At 44.0% G+C, this 21,917-nt stretch overlaps 1 protein-coding gene across 2 annotated transcripts in view; it reads left to right on the top strand.

Annotated features, from left to right (window-relative positions):
- The window catches only part of PAPPA (pappalysin 1), a 420,169-nt gene that overhangs the window by 218,912 nt on the left and 179,340 nt on the right, over window positions 1-21,917 (top strand). The window contains exon 1 of one of the 2 annotated variants that reach the window (XM_080402292.1): window positions 1-17,361. This exon is cut by the window's left edge and continues 35,260 nt beyond it. The exons of the other annotated variant lie outside the window; for it this stretch is intronic. Within the exon in view, the coding sequence (XP_080258418.1) occupies window positions 16,965-17,361 (397 nt within the window). The 5' untranslated portion in view covers window positions 1-16,964. The remainder of the gene's footprint in view (window positions 17,362-21,917) is intronic. 2 annotated transcript variants of the gene reach the window in all.

Here is a 21,917-nt window from a genome sequence, read left to right on the forward strand (position 1 = left end):
AAGTTACCTTTACAGAAAGCCTCGGCTTCTATAGACCAATGCAGTTCCTGGCTTCACAGCACCAGGTATGCCAAAATGTCATGTCAGAGGCTGTTTCGATGGCATTATAGTTCAAACAGATGCAAGATGTAAATCCTAGGAAAGGTTTCCTGCCCTCCTTTGAATTTTGAAGAATTTTGGAGAGCCTAGAGCAAAGGTAGCAAAACATCTGAATTTTTTGAGAGAGTCCTTCAGAACCAAACCTCTGAACTTTTGAGGGATCGTAAGTGATTTAAGGAAAATGTCAGAGTTTACCTAATTTGATATTGGGATAAGCAAACTAGAGAAAACTAGAGAATGAAGGTAGGGAACAATCCCTCCCTCTCCAGTGTTGGAAAGAAATATTCCTGCTCTAAATTATGTCTACCCATCATAATTACCTTTAAATAGCTTTATAAGTTGTGCAGAAAGGGTCTGCCTTTTAACTTTGCATAGCAATTACCTAGAAGTGGTGTATTGATTAAAGATTATACTTTTTACTTATTGTTAATCGACTGTTGGTTTTGTGGCCTATGCTATTCCAAAGCCTTCTAGGTAGACACTATACGGGATAGTAGAGCAAATGGGGAAATGAGTGTCTGTATACTTTTAATAGCTGAAGGAAATATAACTAATGTTAAAAGCAAAACCAGAGCTGTTCACAGAGTGCTAGCAGGGCAGTGACATTAATGTGACATGCTGAACCCTGCTCAGTAGCTGTGGGAATGCAGGTTCTAAGCTTTGTCTGGTCCACGCTCAGGATCTTAGCAGTTAGAGAGGCAGCACAGGTAGGAAAAGAGGCCTTGGTGAGAGACAGCGTAAGGGCACGTCCAGGTACGCGTGTACCTGCCCTGCTTCACTATGTGCTCTGGTACTGTAGCACGATCCTTTGAACTCTTTGTATTGCTGTAGCTATTTGGTGGTTTAGTGGCAGATTCTTTGGCTGTATTATTTTTCAAGGAACAGAAGCCGTATATCAGGTGACATAAAGTTATGAGCCTGTGCTACTACAGATTTTGTTGGTCATCATGTGTTTCTCTTGTATGAAAGTTTTTGAGAATCATCACATAGAGGTAGGAGAAACTTGGGCCAGCATTACCCACCTTCTGATACAGGGTGTAGAGCTTTGCTATTTCTCCCTACTGCTCATGGAGTATGTTACAGCTGCAGAGAATAATGGTATAAAACTAGCATTATTATTTTCAGAAGATTTTTTTTCACTCAATACAATCAATTGACTTTATAATTGAGGCTGCCTGTGACATCCTATTAATCTAGTAATGGTATAACTCTGTAACACTCTACTTGAAATGTCAGCATTAGGGAGGGAAAGTGAGCTGGATAGCTGGAAAATGTACTCATTCCTAATACAATTATTAGTACTTTTAAATAACTTGTTCAAAATGAAGGAGTAAGTTGCTGACTGCACGTTCAAAGTTTTTTCCCCACCTTGGGATCCATTTTCATCCCCCGTGTGGAAGAAGGGAAGCCAAAGCAATGACATAGCTTCTGCCTTTAGCCCTTGCTAGAAAAACATCCTGTTACACCTAATATCCTCCACAGCAATCACTTCATTGGCCACAACCCAGAGAACCTTCCCAGTAATGCCAGAGTCTCCTGCATAACAATAACAGACATTGGTGACAGCCACTTGCAAGGTGTGGCTCTGACTCATGCTTCGTGTTTGCGCCACTTCCTCCTTCACGCCCACCCCGAAACACGTCTGTGGAGCGTGGCCCCACGGTGCCTTTGTCCACTTGGTCCTGCAGCCAAGCCCAGGGCCCGTTCCAGCGTGGCCAGCTGCTCCTGAGGCTGCTCCTGTGCTCTTTTCTTTTTCAGTTTCTTGAATCCCTTTTGGAGGCCTTGATATACCCTCCATAATCTGTGGCTGAAAAACTAGATTGATGCCCCTCAAAGGTGTCCTAATGGGCAGCAAAGGTGTGACTGGATGTCTCCGTGTCGCAGGGCAAAGTGAGTGGTTGGGAGCGTTGCATTCACTCTGTTTTGTGTGAGGACTGGTAGCCAACGTGATGGATTCAACAGGAGCTGCCCTGCGTGCTCTCCCTTCCCCTGTCTCCTTTGGGTGCTGCTCTGAAAACCTGGGGACAGAGTACTTCTAATATGTTAATTATTTTTTTAATCAGTTAAAAAGCACAGGAGGAAAGCAGTAATGGTAGACTGTTGGGATACTTTTCAAACCATGTTTTATTCCCTTAGTCAACTATAATGGGACTGCAGGAGGCTTTATGATGAGCTGTAAAAACTCACTGCTGAGTGTGGTGGTTTAACGGTCACAGGAATGTTCAAAACGAATATAGTTTATTTTTATGTAGGATCCTTTAAAAAAAAAAAAAAGTAAAAAAAATATTTTACAGGGAGGATGTAAAATGATCAGTGAATGCTTCCAGGAGCTGGATGCTGCTTTGGACAGGGAAAGGGTGAAGTGGTATGTAAAGAAGGACAGGTATCATTTACAAGCGGGAAGGGTGAGGGGAGAGAATGGAAAGTGAGAGCAATGGGAGAAAGAAGACAAATGTGGAGGAGTTGGAGAGTATGAGAGGGGAACGATGCAATTTATAGAAAGGGAAAGAAGAGGGGAGGTGAATGTTACATTGGGGCTAGATGCAGATGAACAGTTTTTGGCAGGATGACAGAGTTGATGGGTTTAGTGGGAGGCAGCTGCTGAGAGGGGTGAGGACTGTCAGAGGAGGGATGTTGGCTGGGCGAGACGTTTGTCTAGCTGAATTGGTGGCTTTCCATGCTTCTCCTGGAGGTGATGTTGTACCCTAGTATATGATTTCTGGGAATTTAAGGGAACACAGTTCTAATATTAAGTTAATTGGTCATGCCACTAGTTTCTGGACAGAAGCACTCTTTCCAAAGATGTTCTCTGTAAGGGATTTGCAGGGAAAGAAAGATTGCTAAGCAGAAACACCCTCAGGTAGACCAAGCATCCAAACTCCTCTCTCACTGATTAAAGTATCCAAAGTTATCACTCTCAAAGATAGCCCTTTGTGGTTTTAATCCTAAGTGATTATATGGCAACATGCCCTCTGATGACAAACCTCAAAGAAAGGCAAGAACCCATTTGAGTGAACAGATTTTCTTGTATTCAGGGTAAACTGAGAAAGTAGCTCCTGTAGTCCCATTGAGCACTCAGACTACCAATACCCAGGCACAAAGGCCTGGCTTGTAGCAGGATTAGAAGGGCATAAACAGACGTGGTACCTCCAGGGTGGCACCTCCTGCTCTTCCTATTGAGGAAGGATTATCCCAACATCATTTTAAAGTCAGCATCCAACAACCAACCTGAAATACAGTACCAGAGTATTTCAGTTGCAACCTGTGTCTACTCCTGTTAGAAGCTCATTGCTAAACTTTGATAGTGCTTTCCCTATTTCAAAGACCTCTCAGGCCTTTAAGAGATGTAAAGAGAGGGAGGTCTGGTGCCACTGGCAAATTGAAACGAAATAATTTCCCTCCCCCTGAAGAATGCAAGTGAATGAATTTTATGGAGATGATGCACTTGGTTTAAAAAAAAAAATACACACCCACACGCACCCAACAAACAAACAAACAAATCCCCAAACAAAACCCAGGATGTCTCATGAGTGGAGAAGGGAACAGTGAGAGAACATACCAAAGAGCCTGAATGCTGAAGAGCTCTTATTCCTCACTCTGAAGAAGTAGCATAGATTTAATGGTCTCAGGAGGAGGGATAAGGAAGCTACAAGCAACAGAAGTAATTATAGTAAACTGTTGTCATGGTTTAACCCCAGCTGACAACTAAGCCCCTCACAGCTGCTCACTCACTCCTCCCCAGTGGGATAGGGCAAAGAATCAGAACAGTAAAAGTGAGAAAGCTCAGGGGTTGAGATAAAGGCAGTTTAATAGGTAAAGCGAAAGTCATGCTTACAAGCAAAGCGAAGCCGGGGACCCCCCCACTCCCCACAGCAGGCAGGGGCGCAGCCACCCCCAGGGCAGCAGGGCTCCAGCACGCCTGGCGGGCACTGGGGAAGGCAAACGCCACCATCCCAGCGCCCCCCCTTCCTTCTGCCCCCCGCTTCCCATGCCGAGCGTGGCACCGCATGGCACGGCACAGCCCTCGGGGCAGGGGGGGCGGCTGTCCCGGCCGTGTCCCCCCCAGCCCCTTGTGCCCCCCGGCCTGCTCGCTGTGGGGTGGGGGGAGGGGCAGAGATGCCCCTGGCTCCCAGAGCTCTGCTGGGCAGGAACTAAACCATCCCTCTGTTATCAGCACTGTTTCCAGCATAAATCCAAAACAGCCCCATACTAGCTACTGTGAAGAAAATTAACTCTATCCCAGGCAAAACCAGCACAACTGTGCAGAAACTTAGTATTTCAGAATGGGGTTATGTCTTGACCATTTGTCAGTGAATAAACTTGGCTTCTGCTTTGGATCTTCCCAATCAGAGTTTCCTGCAGCGTGAAATTTTTGAAAACCCAAGTTTTCCTTAGGGTGCTGCAGGTTTCCCCCCAGCTCACTCACTGCCTCCAGGGAACCTCGTGCGGGGGCAGCCAGAAAGAGCCTGATGGACCAGGGGTGCTCTTCGTGCGAACCTTGGACGTCGAGCTGTAGTACAGCAATGGAAATGCCACTGTGGATTTCTATTCAGTGCCTTTTTGCCTGAGATGAACCACTGGGAAAAAAAAAATAATATTCAGAAGTACTCTATTCCTCTGACCTGCTTCTTACCCGGGTATGTGCGTGCTGCCTACTGTAGACATTAAGGCTGTAAAAGCTTATTGTCAAATCAATTCTGCTCTTACTGAGACCAGAGAGATCAGGAGTGTGCCTTGAAAGACTTTAAATCTTGCCCCTCCCTGATGATTTGCAAAGTTTAATTTCTGTAATGGGCTCTGGTGGCAGAGGCATTCACTGTTTTTCCAACAGGAATTGCTGAATGTATGAATGACTCATTCTGTAGGCGGGAGATATAATGGCAGCCTTCGATATCCTGATCTAAGGGTGGGGAGGTTGTGTGGGAGGGGAGGAATGGGGTACACTTTAAGTTAAATTATCCACCTTGCTGCTCCTTCATCAGGCAGCCCCTCCTTCTCTCAAAGTCCCATCCTGGCCCGGTATCAGGATAATGCTGGAAGAGGGAAAGGGAAGGCTGAGGGACCTCCTGTGGGAGATGAAGCTTATAATATATGCATTTGCCTGGAAACGCCATAAGAAATTAATATTACAGAAACAGTGGGACTGCATTAATATTTTAATATTAAATGAATATTTAATTTGAAAGCTTTGATTTGAAAGTGAATGAGACAGCCATGACATGAACAGTTGTGCTGTTCCTGTTAAGAAATGTTAATGATTTATTGACAATGTCGGTAGCAATAACTTTACACTGTTTCAGTTACATAATGCCTTTGAAATATTGGTAAAGTGATTATTGAGAACAAAAAGCAGGCTGGCTTCAGCAGCCCTTTTGGGAAGGACTAATGTTACAGAAAAGTGTGATTTCCTCCAGAAAAAGGATCCCACTCGGGCCCCCAGAGCCAGGCTGGCTGAGGCATTGGGCGGCTGCCCTCTCCCCAGCATCAGCGTCCTACACCAGTTTCAGCCGTCTCTCTTGCCTGAGGTGCCCCAAGCCAGCACGTTGCCCTGGCAGTGGCTCCTGAAGAGTAAAGATGAACCTTGAGGGGCTGAGAGCTTCCCAGCCAGCTTCCCACAGTGACTCCTGCCACGGACCTCAGCGCCTTTTAGAGCTGAAAATGGCTCGTTCCAGGGTGTCTTATGGCTTTTCTGGCTGAAGATGACTCAGGGGTATCTATTAATTTTCATGCATTCAGTAATCTTAAACATCAAAAACATCTTAATTGCTTAAGCAGGTTTATTTTGTAAAATTTAAACAGTTGTTGAAGCTATACCTGTAGTTTCTGGGAGCTCTCTTATGGTTTTACTCTGGGTTGTGAAGGCAGTGAGGGAACAGAGGAAAGCAAACGGCTCTGTTGCCTCATGAGCATCCTGAGTTTAATCCTAAATTGCAGCTGAAGCTGGATGTCCTTGGCTGAATGTGGCTCCAGTGAACCAGAACTAGATGCCTACAGCCTGTAGGTACCGGTTCTGAGGACTCTTTGCCTATAGTTTTTAAAACCCCTCAAAAACTCTTAGAAAAAGCTCTCTCCTGCTGAATAAATAGGGATGTGGAATATTTTTGTGACATGGTCTGTTACCCATTAGCTCAGAACAAGGAAAATTCATCTAAAAAATAATTAAAGAGACACTTTGGCATGGTGTCTTGAAAGCTGTACCATGGTGTAGGTTCCCAATTCCAGAAATGTGTTTCTTCTTAAGGCCAATCTTTGCACAAAATTAAGAGAAAAATGAAACCTAAATTCACAATGTGACCCAATCTAAACAAACAAAGAGTGTTTTTCTTCCTTTCCCTAGCCCCCCTTTCCCCCCTCTCCTCTCTCTCACTTAGTTTCATGCCATTGTTATAATCAGCCTTAGTAAAAGTAAGTTAGTGGAATGAGGAAACAAAAACCCAATATAGGATGCGGTTTAAAGTACTGGTTCTCGAGTCTGATAATCTTTCTCATTTTCCAACTGCATTTTTCTGATGGCAGTCTTGGTGAATTTAGTGTTGGCAAAACATAGAAGAACGGAGGCTTGAACATGTATAATGAGTGTCAGCACATGTTTTTGTCTGCTGGCCCAGTCCCTCTGCTATCCCTTCGTACTTTCAGGTGGATTCTAGGTGACGTTTTGAGGAGTGAAGGCTCATGATGTCCTCCAAAAAATCAGGTCGTAGAAGGCAATCAAAAAGGGTCAGGTCGACTCGATAATCCTGGCCATACTTGACAAGGCTGGAAAAAGAACAGCTATCACTGAAACCTGGTACAAAGTTAGCAGTTAAACACGTAAACATCAACTGCTATGTAAATCCTTCACTTCCATTGATGTAATTGGAAATGTAGGCACCAACATACCTGTCTAGCTCTTGGTTTTGACTGATTTGCCCCAACCTATGCAACGGGGCTCATCACCCCAGTCACCTTTAGTGGGAAAGCTGCCTGCATTCCCCACGAAGTAATTGCTGTAAATTCCACATACAGCTTTTCCTGTTAAAGTTGGCAATACATTATTTGCCACAAAGCATGTACTGTTTTGGAGCACATGACATTTTAAGGGCTGAAACATTATGAATACTCCTAAGAAAGTTGATTTCATTTGTGAACAAAAACCCTCCCTATTTTTCATAGTAACTGTTCGGTACACTATTCTGACAACAACTGAAGTCTGATCAAATTAAAATCAGTCCATCATTTTTTTTTTAGTGATGAACTGAACTGAAAAGATTTTGGTATCCTAGAAAGAGTTGCTAACCTTTCTGGGCAGGTCCTATAGCATTTAATAGCAAAGGGTACCTTCTTGTATAATATTGTGAACCATGGAATTTAGTGAGATTTGTATTGTGTTATAGAAATGTACTTTAGAGAATTAATTTTGAAGTCTGTGGGTTCAAATGTTTTCTAAAAATAGTATTGACTATATAGAGGGCTTTGTGCTTCTATGCCTATTTAGTTTTGGAGAATGTTTTCATGTATTATTTTGTGCACTTTTCTTTTTCCTTGTTCTTTTTTTAAAGCATTGGCAGCAAAGGAATGAAAGGAGGCTATTTTTTGCTACAGGATAAATTTTGATATTTCAATTCCAGTTTTTGCCTCCTGAGGAATTTTCTGTTTTCTTGAGATTCTTAACCAGGTCATTCACGTACTCACCAGTTTAATTACCTTCCTTAGCAGTGTATCTGAGCTGCCATTTCAACAATCCCAGGCCATTTAGTATGTGGCCAATTCTGTGCACAGATGTACTTGTGCAGTTTTAAAACTAGCATACGTGAAATACCCTCCAACGCAAACAAGATTATAGTTTTCTCAGATCTAGTTCTCTGCAGCTTTTATACCTGTCCATATGATGTTTTCTGTTTTTTCTATACTAGTGGGCAAAAAGGGTTTAACACTCAATAGCGAGCTGTACTGCATCAGAGATCTACTGCATTTCACTGGAGAACCGGGTATCACCTCAAAGAGCAAAGGGAATTTTTGAAAATCCTGTTAAATGCATTAACAATGAGCTGGGGATATAGTCAAAACCCTGCTTAGACATTTCGATTGAGAGTTGCCATACAAGTATAGCCAGTGGTGGGTCTTGGTTGAAAATGTATTTATACATTAAGGCAGAGAGAGATGGATTTCACTAGTTTAAACGCAGCTTTAGTGCAGACAAAAGCAATAGGGGGTGGCGGGGAAAGCACAGGCTGCCACCACTCTCACATATGGCAATTGTTTCCTATAATGCTTGCTATGTTGTATTTATTTCATGCAGTGACATATCACAGAAAGCCAATGATGCCAAATTCTTAACAAAAAAAATACCAACCCACCCCAACCTGCAGCATTTAGTGAGTGCTGTCCTCCAATTTATTTGTGCTTGGTTGTTGGTTTTCTTTTTCCTTCTGGTTTTCATCTGTCTGGTTTCTATTTCCACTCTTTCTGTTCTTTCCCTCTTCGTTTTGTTTTGTCTTGTTTTGTCTTTTTACTATATTTGAGGAATCTCAGTTTCATGGAGAAGCCTGGAAGGTATGAGTGGAATGTTTTGATTTAATAGATCCTTGCCTGAACTTTCTTTTGACAAATCAATTAATATCTGTGGATTCTGGGGGCAGAGTATTGGGGGGCACAGGAAGAAGAATAGCCAGCATGCAAGGTGGGTGGAAGGATGGGGAAAGTTGACAGTGGGGCTGGGATGAGGAAGGGAGGTCTCTGGAGCTTGCTTCAGGTGCAAGAGCATGAGAAAAAGTTATGAGATTTTTCGAATTCTGAAGCTAAGTGCATGACTGAAAAGACTAGATCTGTCTTCCAGGCAGGCAGGTAATTACCTTGCTCTGCGATGCCAGATCCTGCCTTGCTCTGAACTTCAGGGTGAAGGTATAATCCACAGCTGGGCAGAGGGTGGCTCAGATGCCGGGTGCATTGTGTCTGCACCGACATGGCCTCCTGCGCCAGCCTGGGGCAGAAGTTAGCCTTTGACTGCTGCTTTATGGGTGAGCTCAAGAACCCAGGTCCAGGTGAGGATCAAGATGCCTGTTGCAGCTCGGGAGCATTTGAATCAAGGACTTGGGCTCTGTGTGCTGTAAAGACAGGACAAAGTGCTAAATGCAGCCGCTGCTGAAGGCTGTGACGGCCTGGCTGGGAGGGTTCCCCGCTTGGCTCCGTACCTTGTGTGCATGGGACTCTGCAGCTGTGTTTTTCAAATGCCATTCAAATGAAAGCAGAAAGGGGAAATCCCATTTCACTGGAAACAGCTCTCAAATGCAGAGAGAAGCTTTTCCTCTGAATTCTGTCTTTTGGCTTTCCTGCTGCAGAATGACACAGAATGTCTTTCTCTTGATCAATTTGTTTATCGTTTCCTTGATTATCCTCTTCAAAAGCAAGACAGGACAGGTTTCTTTTGTTAATCCTGTTAGTACTGGCATCGGAGCAGAAATTGAGTTTAGGAAAAATATTTGAGTATGTTAAACTTTCTTGTAGATGATGTCTGTGAATCCCGAAACATGGCCTGCTAGGTTTGAATTTTCTAGATTATTCCTGAGCCATGTATTTCCATCTGTTTCTCTGAGTCCTGCTCCTCGCCTCTTCCCATGCATACTTACGTGCCAGCATCAGACTTTTTCAGAGCAGCTTCTGTGGCTCTTCTGATACAGTACCACAGTGTGCTGGCTACACTTTGGGGGAGCTGAGAGAGCAGCAAGCAAAGCCCTCTTCTCCATCCCGATCTCCTGGACACACCTCTCCTGCAGTGGTCAATGCCACCTTGCCCAAGGGAGCCCCCCCCGGCATGTGGGGCTGGCAAGCCGCCCGCTGCTTCTGCTGCCTTCCTCCTTCAGGACAGCTGATAATGACCTCTCTCTCTTTAAAGTTTTAAAAGTTATGTATGGCTAAAGGAAGATGTCAGAGCAGAGCACTGGAAGACTAATGACCTCCCATGTATCTTCTGCACAGGTACCCAACTAGCAGAGGCCCCATGTGCCTTTCCAAGGGCCCTCTCCCCTCTCTGCACACATGCACGATATTTATCTTGTGGGGAAAACATTACTATGCCTAAGAGGATAGTTTAGGCTCCAGAGCTCACACAGTCCTTGACCTCTGGGCTGAGACTTGCTGTGGGGCAGTGACTAATTAACAGCAACTGCAGTGGTGTATTTTGTCTTGTGGATGCATGCCCCTTTGGGTGGAACATATCTGCTAAGGTACCATATGTTTACAAAGGCAGGGGGTTCCGGTGTAAGAAGCAAGCCCCCATCTTTTCTTTTTTTTTTACAGTTACTTGACCGTCAGGTGCTGTCTGATAAGTCTCTGGTTCAGTGAAATAGTCTTTCCTTCTCTGCCATCACCCTCCTGATTTGATCTTGGTTGTTCTGGGGGCCTGAGGACCCTGTGCATCCCAGAAATCGATTTGAGGTGGCCCCAGCAGATGTCAGGGTGGGCTTGTGGGTCCTATCATGGAGACAGCTCTCCTGAGTTGCAGACTGCAGCAAAGCAGCCCAAACAAACCAAAAATGCTCAGGGGTGAATAAAGCAATGGCCCTGTGCAGTCTTCTTCCTGCAGGTCATAAGCCAACTAGCAGTATCTGCAAATCCCTAGATGATGCAAATCACAAGGAGTTTTTCCCTTCCTGGTCAGTTGACTGCTTCTCTTGTTCCCCTTTTCTTCCTAGCCAGGTCCAACTGTCTTTCCACAGCATTTGACCCAACCCCAGAAATACTGGAGAGCATTATAACATTTGGGTGAGATGGTTTGGGAATGACATAATACATCTCACATTCTGGAAAATCAGGGTACCTCCTCCTGCACTTTCCTGGGTTTTACCTGTTTTTTCAAGAGCAGCATTTGGTATCCCCTCCTCATGGCCCCTCAGAAATTCCTCATTGGGCAAACAGTGCAGAAGTGATAAAAACAGTGTTCTACAGTTCTGGGTCTCACCATCCTGGATTTCATCTGAGGTTCTTAAATCTCTGGGTGAACAGGCTTTTAAAATAGACATTAGATTAACCTCCTTAAATGAGAAGGGAAAGTGAGGCAAAGAGTTTTTTGTTCTTGTAGGGGTTTTAAACGCATGCAAGAGGGGCAGGGGGCTTGAAGTAGGGCTTTAGATATAGGGGCAATGCCAGGAGGGCTGGGGAGGGCGCTAGGAGCTCACTCTTGCCAAGGATCCACAGGGGATGCCCCAGTGATGTGGGCTGCCTGGGTATGGTGCTGTGGGCACTTGCTGATACCCAGGAGGTCCGTCCTTCTCTCAGTATCTTTTGCTTTAGGCTGTGATTTTGCTGCCCCCATCAGTCTGCTGATTTAGGAACCTGCCTCCTTTGCCTGCGTGGTGCTCTCCTGCCACAGGATGTGGCCCTGCAGCAGAAAGGTAAAGGGCCTGGTCCCAAAGTCATCCCACCTGACCCACTGGGGCTGCTCACAGAAGCCGTGTGCATCCTCACGTGTGTGTCTTGGACCCCAGGCATGTGGCCTTGGAGTAGTGACTGGGTACCACGTAGGTGAGGTCTGTGGTTGTTCTCCTCTTCATGCCTGAGCAAGGATTTCATCTGGGCAGACCATCCCAAACACTCAGAATTACAGTATACAGTCCAAATTAAAATGGACCCACTGAATTAATTGGCATTTACATGGTTTAATTGAAGAGGAAGAATGCCTCATTGCTTACATCATCTACTGTGTCTTTTTGCTCTCACCACAGTGTTGTAGGATAGAGATTATTGACCCACCCCCAAGAATGTATTTCAAGAATGTGGTGGAAAAAACACAAAGAATATGTAACTTTTCTGGAAATACGATATTTCATGAGGGAAATTTGAAGGATAAAGTAACCGAATTCCAGGCAAACAGGCATCAGTATTGTTAGGAAGTACAGCTCTCTGCAGGGCAAAAAAGAGTGGTATGCCAGGTTTAAATAGGAATTTATAGCCATTGACTGCAAATTACCTTATAAAATTACTGATACATTCATAAAGTCATCAAGTACATGTTTAGTCTTGATTGTCATTTATTGCACCTTTTAATTGTTCAGTAAACTTTTCTCGATTAGATGGTATATTTCAAATTGACATAAAGCTGTTTTATTGATGTAAATTAACATAGTGTGTATTTTACATACGGGATGTATGGGACAACTGGGGGACCAGGAGTAGAAGAGTCTTTTACCCACTAACAAAGGCAATGTAGTGCTGGTGTTCTGATTTCTACTTGGGCTTGCATAGTTGTATGGAATCATGCGTGTGCAGGCAATAGTTATAACGAACCCTTAAAATCAGGATTGTTCTTAGTATGGAGTGTGACATTAAAGGTAGCACATAGAGTTTTAATCATTTGTCCTTTTTAAAATAGGAGGAGGAAGAACAGATAAAGAAAACAGTTTAAAAACTGGTGAATTTATACTGAGTCCAAAGTAGATCTTCAGTTCAATCTTTTCCAAGACAGAACATTTGACCTTTTTTTAATTGTTGGTTTTTCATTTGTTAGCATTTCTGCGTTTTCTTGGGCTCATGAGAAGCTGTAGCCACATTCCACCTAATGCAAACCCTGTCTCACTGTCTTGACACCAAGCAAGTGGCTTTATCTATCTCCTAAAAGGTGCTGGACTCATGGGATTCGCAACCTGGAATGCCCAAATCCCTTTTTCTTTGAAGCTATTCTTAGCTCTTTGGGTTTCATTCCTTGCTATTCTGTGGAGGCAGCGTGATTCCTATCATACCATTCTTGATTGCATAAAATATTCCCTGAATCCAACATGTTGCATTAAAATCTGGTGTCTGGGCCCTGCTCGATTCTGAACAGAGTAGCTGTTGGGTTGGGTTTCAGCACTCCTCAACCTAAGCCAAGTTCAGAGAGACTTGGCTGGGGTATCTGCGTGGGGTAAAACCCATGCGAATGTCTGCTGTGCTGGACGGAGTTGTGCGCAGTGAGGACAAATATGTACAAATACTTGACTAAAGTAGCAGGGCCTCAATTCGGCTGTAACCGGCAGACTTTTCAGCTCGACTTTCAAGAAACATTGTTTTTAATTGACCTTCATGTGAGTAATTTGAAGAGCCAACACTGCTTTTCACAAGGAGAGTTTCAAGCAGTAGAACCTCCCATCGTATGTAAAATTAGTAATTTTACTATAGCATGAGTGATTAAACCTGATCCCCAGGGAGCCAAAAATAATGCTGTGTGACTTCCTTGCCTAATTAACACAGAACAAATGTGAAAATGTGTACATTACAGTAAATTGTGTGCTAATTGGCCTTAGAGAAATACTAAATATGAAGAAGAAATGGGCATATAATTTCTAACATATTTGAGAGGTTTTGCAGTCTGTTCACAAATAGGAGAAAAAAAAAAAGTCAAAATTTGACAAAACCATTATTTGTTATGATTTATTCACTCAGCTCTAGTCTTGAACCTGGGAGTTATTGGCAGCTTCAGCTGAGATTCCTGCTGAGTATTTCTACTTATAATGACTGCATACAGCATTTAGCTCAATGCTATTTTTTTGGCATGATATCATAAATATCTATTTTAATTCTTGTCTCTGTATGTGTATCTAGGGTTTGGTGCTTTTTTCCTTTTCCTTGTGAAAATACCTCTAGATGGAGGACAATATCCTGCTCCCTTTACTTAGGAGAATACTCCACTCGAGTTCAACAGTAGGATTATTCTCCTTGGGTAGAAGCCCCCCTGCCAGAAGGCCCGTACATCACTTAAGTACTGGCTTAAGCAGAGAATAAATGTCCATCTGTGCAGGGTAGAATTTCATCTGTTGTCAGGGAACTTAGAGCTGACCCACAGGCTTAAGGAATCCCAGATTTACTCACTATTCCTAAAACCACATCTCTTCCACTCTGTTCTTTGTCACTCAGGACTCAAGAGTTTGGGTATCACACTTTCTTTATGTTTTTACTATGTCTTAGAAATAAAACTGATCGAACATGTAACTCATGCACTGGAGGTAAATTCCATCTTTTCATATTTTCTTCTGCCTTCCATGAATACAGAAGGCTGAGCTTTGGCCTTTTTGTAACAAGAGTACCCCAGAATTTGTGACTGGAGCTACAGTCGGATACACTGAAGTGTTGCGTTTGGTCACAGTGAGACTTTGCTGGTGATACTGTACGAAATAGAAGGTCAAAGACATTCAAAGTGAAATGGTGTAGTGCCATTAAACTGAAATGTTTCAATAACTTTAATGATTTCAGCCAATCATAACGTCCCTAAGAAACATGATTTCACAGAATTAGCTTTTTCCACTGGAAAAACTGGAACCTGCACTACGTTAAAGAGCCTGTTCTTCCAGACTTGGTATGGGCAAAGTTCCTGGGGACATGGAGGGAGTTGTCAGGTGGAGAAAGCAGTGCCCCCAGCAGCTCCACTCTTCCCGGTTTAGCTCTTATTTGAAGCTGGAAAAGTTCACTTCTAATTTTTGATTTTTTTTTTTGATTTTTCACTGTCCTCTGTGTGTTAAATTAAAATATTGAAGTGCAGTACTCTGTCTCTGATCTTAAATTGTTTCTGCCAAGCAGGTGCACATGCATAAATATATTTTTTTGCATCCCTCGGAGCAATTTTGGGATGTTTATGGGAGTGTGTACCGTGGTATAGTTTGTTTCCTAGCTAATAATTTCCTCTTGGTTGTTGAGAAAGCTTAATTGCCTTGAGGTCTTCTATTAAAAATTTTGTAGATGTTGCCAGTATTTTGTGTCTGCCTTGTAAGCAGAGCTGTTGCGTAGGGAAGGTCTGTATGGTTGGAGAGGGGCTCGTCAGCTGTTGAATTCTAGTGAGACTTTATGGATATGTCCAACATCCCTGAAAATTCCAGTTGTACATTCTTGAGTGTTTGTAAATTAGTTAGAAACTGAAAACAACTATCTCTCAGAAGCTTTTCAAGCATGCAGCAACTCTTCCTCACTGAAAAATTTACTTTCATTAATTGTATCATGTATATTTTAAGTGCAAATAGTCATAACAAGCACGTACTAATACAGTAACCTGCAAAAGCAGAAAGCTTACAGTCCCAGGAAAACACTCTTGTGTGATTGCTGTTAAAAGTTTATAGGAAAGTCAGGTGTGACACTCATTGGTTTCGAGATGAAGAGGATGTTGTGGGTTACTGGGTTTGTGACTGAATTCAGTGTGATTTAACTTGGTTTTGCTGCACTTCTGAGTGGATTAGTGGCCCGTAGATTCAGAGTGTGCTACTGCTAAGTCATTTCCACTTATTAAGTACTTAGAAAAATCCTTTTTGTTGCCATCAGGGGGAGCTTTTGAGATCTTTCAAGAGTGAAAAAAAAAATTATTAAAAAAAAAAAAAAAAGGAAAGGAGAAAAAAAAGAAACGTCCCAGCTCAGAAACAGAGATCTACAAACCAGCAAGCAGCCAGAACCTTACCTGTGGCTACAACTAAGCCAAGGAAGCCAGGGGAGCTGAATTGCTTAGACCAAAAAATTAGCAATATTGAGAGAGGAATTTTTTACTCAATCCACCAATAAAATTAATAATCTTTTTATTTATTATTATTATTTTTTAAAAAACCAGGAGTTTTTGGAGCATTCAAAAGCCAAATCCTGCTCTGTTGCTACAGCTTCTGGAAGGCAAATGCTCTTCAAAAAGCTTCTCTCCTTTTAGCTCCTGATGATTCGATGGGGACCTTTGATGCAACATTTGGATTAGCTGCACACAACTGCACTGAGGGGGACCACAAAAGGGGGAGCCTGGCTGATTGCATAACTTTAAGAAAATAATAAGAGGAAAAGAAAGAATTAGGAAAAGAGAGAGAGAGTGAAAAAGAGAGAAAGAAAGAAAGCAATTAAAAAAAAAATATCTGAGACTCAAGTTTCAAGACTCTTTATGTGCTGCAGAGGAGCATAAGGTTTACCAGCAAAGTGCAACGGGGAGTCTGAGAGGAGAAATAGCTTTCTCTTTTGCCAAGAAAAAAAAATAGGAATGTGTGCTTTGGACTGGACTGGGAAAGAAAGCTGGGGAGATTGCAAAAAGGAGGGTGCAGGATTTTTGTCACATTGATCCATTCATCTTGATTGTCTTCTTTAAAAAATAAATAAGAGGGGGGAAAGTGATAGGAGGAAAGAGGAAGAGAGGAAAAGAAGGGGGGAAAAAGAAAACAGCAAAAGTGTTTGAACCTCTGGAGCTATCTGTTCCTTCAAGCTGATTGATTAGTCATGATCCCTGCAGTTTTAATGGGAATCATTCAATTGGGAAGGTGGAGCACCCTAGAGTAGATTAGCATATTCTTGTTTACTCATCTTCTGAGGGGCTTTTTCTCTTTTCTTTCATTTTGTGGAGAAGAAGGGAGGGGGGGAGGTTGGGGGGAAGGAGGGGGTTGTGGCTTATGTTATAAAGGAGGCCAAAAAAATAAATAGATTAGAGCATCATTTGGGGGGAGGGAAATCAGTGGGTCTGAGTCTTGGAGAAAGCTGGGGGGGTTGTTTTGTTTTTTTGTTTTGGGGTGTGTGTGTGTGTGTGAGAGAGTGTGTGTGGTTTTTTTAAGAAGAAAAAAAAAATAAAGGGAAGAAAATCCAGCAGAGAAAAGAAGAGGGAGAGGAATTCCAGCTGTGGAGGAATAGAGGAGAAGAAGACAGATAGAGGAGGAAGAACAGAGAAATACATTGCCACCAAGAAGGAGTTTTGATTTATTTTATTTTTATTTGTTTTAAGGGGGAAAAAAAATCTATAAGCAGGAAAAAGAAAGAAAGAAAAAGAAAAAAAGAAAAGAAAAAGCAACTGAGAAGGGTTATAAAAAGAGCAAATACCAAGAAGGGTGAACAAGAGAAGAAAGTCAAGGCAAGGAGGAGCCCAAAGCTGGCAGATCGGGAGGATTTGCAGGGGAGAAGGGGGGGGAAGATTGGAAATGCAGCTCTGGAGTTTGCTGCTGCCTCTTGCGCTTCTCTGTACAGCCCTAGCCAGTGGACCCGAATGTGGGATGGACGAGCGCTCCCGCAGGGCGAGGAGGGACACCAGGCACAGCCGCCAGCTCCGCTACACGGCCCCGGGCACCTGTGCCACCAGGTTAGCCCGAGGAAGGCGCTCCACTGCTGGGCTGGAGCCTGGGCATGTCCCCCGCAGGAGGCAACAGCGGGAGGTAAAGGACGAAGAGGAGTCCCTTACCCCGAGCAGGGCGCTCTATTTCAGTGGACAAGGTGATCAGCTGCGGCTGAAGGCAGATATTGAGCTGCCCCGAGATGCCTTCACTTTGCAAGTGTGGCTGAAAGCTGAAGGAGGACAGAGATCTCCGGCTGTCATTGCAGGTAGGTAGTTGGTCGTGCCTGTGGCTGCAGCATCCCTTTTACGTTTCGGGAGCCAGCAGAGCAGCCAGCTGTAGGCGTGCGTGTGTATAGTTTACATGTGTGTACATTTAAATCTGCGTGTGTGCCTTGCAACGTACATCTGTGTGCGAGTGCATGTGTAAACACGCTCGGGTGCGTTTATCGTATATATATTTGGTGAAATACCGGAGCTCAGCAAACTGTCTGAAAGTAGATGCTCGCAGAAAAAGTTATGTAAACTTTTGCATAGGGAAATGGCAGTATCCTGGGTAGTTTCTTTATTTCTGTGTGTACAGATCAAGATGCAGATAGGAGAGAGAGCTCTTACGGTGGGTTTTCACCTAATTTTCAGGTTGGAAAAGTGTAAACAGAGCATTTGAAAGTAGCTTGATGTATGTATGAAAAGAAATGTATGTGTCTGGTGTGTGGCTGCAAAGAAACACATATCTAAGATCCTTATAAGATTTCCTTAGTTTTATTAGCTTTTTAGTGTACTTCACTGTTACCTTTTTAGATGCAATGTTAGCATGTGGTTTCCAAAAAGCTATAAAGGAACTTTTGGCTATTGTGAAACCTCAAATGAATCAAATGAGTTTATAAAGTTCCCAACCCCTCGACACTCAGCTAGGGCTGGGACTAGCACTGCAGCTAGAGGATGTGTTGAGTATTTTTGTCTCCACTTAGAAATGGCAAGTGTAACACAAATGATTGTAAGGTCAAATAGCCCTATAAAATCATTTAGTACTCAAAGCAGCTACCAGTCTAAGCTGTCTGAGCTGAACAATAATGAGGAATATTGCACTTTTCTTATTTAAATTTTATGAGCCCATCGTGAATTTGGGTTCTTTCCCCCTGCGTTCGCTCCCTCTTCCCCTCCCTCCCACCACCTCCCACCCTCCTCCCCCCTTAGTGATAAAGTGCAGTGAAGTTGTCGTGAAATCGGATACTTTTCAGAGGGTTACAAACCCTTATAAATGTCGCCACATCCATCTTTGCTCTGAAGGAAGTCATAGAAAATGGAAATGTCCTTTAAAAAAAAACAGAAAACAAGCCAGAAAGACAAGGGTGTGTGTGTGTGTGTGTGTGTGCTGGGGGGGGGGGGGGGGGGGGGGGGGGGGGGGGGGGAGGGGAGGAGGACATGTTTTACAGTTCTTTTGGCAAGGAGATTCCCTGAAAGTACAAAGTTTCCATGTCCTAGGAGATGCCTTAAAGAGACAGGGAGGATTCCCCCTTTCCCTTTAACTGGAGTCCCTTCCTACCAGGAGGCAGCGGGTGCTGGTGCCGGTGGCACCGTGGCTGCCCAGTGCCAGCCCAGCTTGCCCCTGCCCTGCCACCCTCCCTGCGACGCTGGGCTCCATTGCTGCCCTAGCCCTGACCTGCACCACTCTGGGCTCGCCAGAAAGTTGCTTTGTCCTAAGGAAAAGAAAAACTGAGATGAACTCAGCAGTGCTTTTCCTTAACTTCCCCCAATCCCAGTTGCTCTGCTCGTTTGCGAGGAGGGGGATGCGGTGTGTGCCTGATGCCAGGGTGGGCAGGAGGTGCTGGGCATGGGCTGGTCCCTTCTGCCCTCGGGAGGGCAGGCAGATGAGTAATTTCATAGGTGAAGTGGATTATTACTTGCGTTATTTCCTCTGACTTTCTCATGCTCCGCTCTCCTGGTTCCCAGTCTTCACTGAAACCCCGGGGCACAAAGTGTTTCCCTTTCAAGTTAGGAAAAGCGGCATTTGGGTTTACACAGATCTAATCAGTGTGTTTTCTAATGTGTTTAATCCAACACCTAAGCCCCCATGTCCGCCTTTGGTGCAAGTATCTCTAATTCATACAATAGGGAACCTAGACAAAAACACAAAGATCATTTGTAGTAAAATACTTTAATTGGATGGGGGAGGTTGAGTTGTTGCCTGTATAAAACACTTGACCCATTTTATGCATGGAAATAACATTCCACTGTGAAAAACGAAAAGAAATGCCCCAGTTTTACACCATAGAGCTTGCAGCTCAGCTCAGGAGGACTTTGTGATTTTTATTTTATTTTTAAGCTCCCCCTACCCCCCTCGCATGCACTCTTGAAGAGAAGCCAGGTTTGGCTCTGTGTGTAAACACCTGGAAGAGGTCCAAGAGGAACTCACTTGGAGTATCCTCCACACACCACAGCCTCCCAGACCTGCAGCGAGCTTAGGGAGAGATTATGCTTCCCTCAATGAGGAAATCAAGGGTTCTGGCTGCCAAAACTCTTGGCTTTCTCATTTTCACTGTTTTGGGATGTGACAGACTCAGGAGCCTGGTTCTGCTGTTGAAGTTGCCTCTGTAGGACCCCACTGAAACCAAGAGCCCTTTTGGGTGTTTGGAGGGGGGGTGGGGGGGGGGGGGAGGGGGCAGGGACTGGGTGAAATTTGCTGACAGTGCCAGAAGTAAGTTTCTCCCCAACTTCTACCTCAGTTGCAAAGTGGGAAACTGTGTGATTGCACAGATCTGAAGGAGAGGGCAGAACTGACTGGAAGACACCTCTTGTTTGGGGGTCCTCCTTCTATCTTCTTCTACTTTCTACACCCTACCCTCTGACTGTGTTGACTGCTCCCCTTCCATCCCTCCTTCCTGGCATATAAGTAGTCACTACAAGTCATACAGCAGCCTTATGTGTGCCTATAGGGGAAGCCTGTTGTTTTTGATAAAAATCTTATGTGGGACCCAAGTTGTTATCAGCTTCTGTGCCTGAGCCCTGCTATAACGGAGCTCTTCTGCTAATCCAGGCTGCAGGAGTTTCTGTCTGGAGCCAACTCTCCTTACGTCACCCTCTGCTGCAGTATTCAATTTGTTTTCATAAATGGCTAATTTTACAGTGTTGTTAAGTGGGTTCGTCATTGTGCCGGGCCATGCCCTGTCTCTGATGATAGGCAGTCCTTGGTGCCAGGCTCTGCCAATTTTCACGCTGGCTGGCAGTGATGTTATTGCTGCCCTGTTTGACTTCGCTGATATCTGTTCTGGCATTTGTCAGGGAAGGCTGTTGGGAAACTAGAAGTCTGACCCATTGATCTGTGTTACGCAAAAGCTCGGAAGCCTTTTCGGAGCTGGGCTGTGCTTCCTTTGTGCGGCTCCTGCGGTGCAGCTCTCCAGCGGAGGCAGCTAGCAGCTCCTGCGTACTTGCCTCCCTCCCTGGGCCACATAGTTCTTGGACAAACACTCCTTGGATGTGCATACCTACCACACAGCACAGTACATCCCTCTTATAAACACACACATGTGCACATGGTATTAATCATGCAAGTTTGCGCACTTTCCCCTGTACAGCCTTTGAATGCACATCTAGTTGTGAAGGAAGGAGTTAAGGTCCAGACTGTACTCAAGTTAGGTAATACACATGCCATGCAAAATCAGAGGCTTCAAAGCACAGTTGACCTTGCTTCTGTTGTAATCAAAGATATTTCAGTCCTCCTGTGGAAATGCAACTCCATCCTAAGAAACAGGATCCTCCTGAGTCCCTGTCAGTGTGTTTTCTGGTATATGGCTCAGCAATGGGATAGCTCATGCTTTCATGGGAATGTGATGTTGACTCTTTGCTGGCTGGGAGCTGAGAGGAGCGGGATGAATGATTGGCAGTGGGAGCCGGAGTAAGAAGGCGTGCCTGCTCTGAAGAGTGAAAGTTATTTGTGTTTTGTTTTGGTGGGGGTTTTTTTTTCTTCCCCCTTCTCAGTTTCATTCTCCTCTGTCTCTCTATTCCTCTGCCTGCCAACAGAGAGCATGATCCCAACTTAATAAAGCTTCATATGTAAGGGAGTGCCTGTGTTTTCCCAGCTTCAGTCCTTGATGAACATAAAACTGCAGTAGAATCCAAAGGGAAAGAAATGCCAAAATCAGCAGAGTGAAGCTCACTTAAAGCCACAGCTCTTGCATGTGAGAGACTGAGAAACATCTGTGTTGGGACCCAATAATTGGGCAATTATAAAGATATGTAATTGACACTGCATAAGTCTGTTCCCTTCACAGGGTTTAAGAATATATGTTTACTTTTGGGGGTTAATTTGGTTCCCTTCTGAACTTTTGGAGCCTGATATTGATTTAATGCACTTCAGGTAGAATCGGTGAGGTAGGTCCTGTCCCTGGAGCTGATCCTTATAGCTGATGTGTTGGGAACTTGAGGATGTTTTCAATAGAGAGTTTACTCTGAGTTTCATTAGCATTAAAGTGATATGTAGATAGATAATGACATATTCTCTCATCTTCAACAGCCTGTTGTCTTTTCATTTCACTAATTTTCTTGTTTTGTTCTGTAATGAAGTATTAGAATGAAGGACTATAAAGTAAGTCAAATATAAAGCTTGTAGTTCTGTCATTTAATTAGCACTGGCATGTGCCAGGTCCCAGGGTGATGGGCATGAAGGGCAGAGTGGAATAACAGCTGGACCACAATGACAGGAGCTTGAACACCTGCCCAGATGCTCCTTCAGGGTGAGAAGCCTCCAATACACCACTGCTGAAGCCTACAGGTAGGATGTACTGTGTGGTTTTGGCTTCCCTGTAGATGGGTTCAAACGATTAGC

This window comes from Falco punctatus (assembly GCF_963210335.1).
Source record: "Falco punctatus genome assembly, chromosome: 9".
NCBI lineage: Eukaryota > Metazoa > Chordata > Aves > Falconiformes > Falconidae > Falco > Falco punctatus.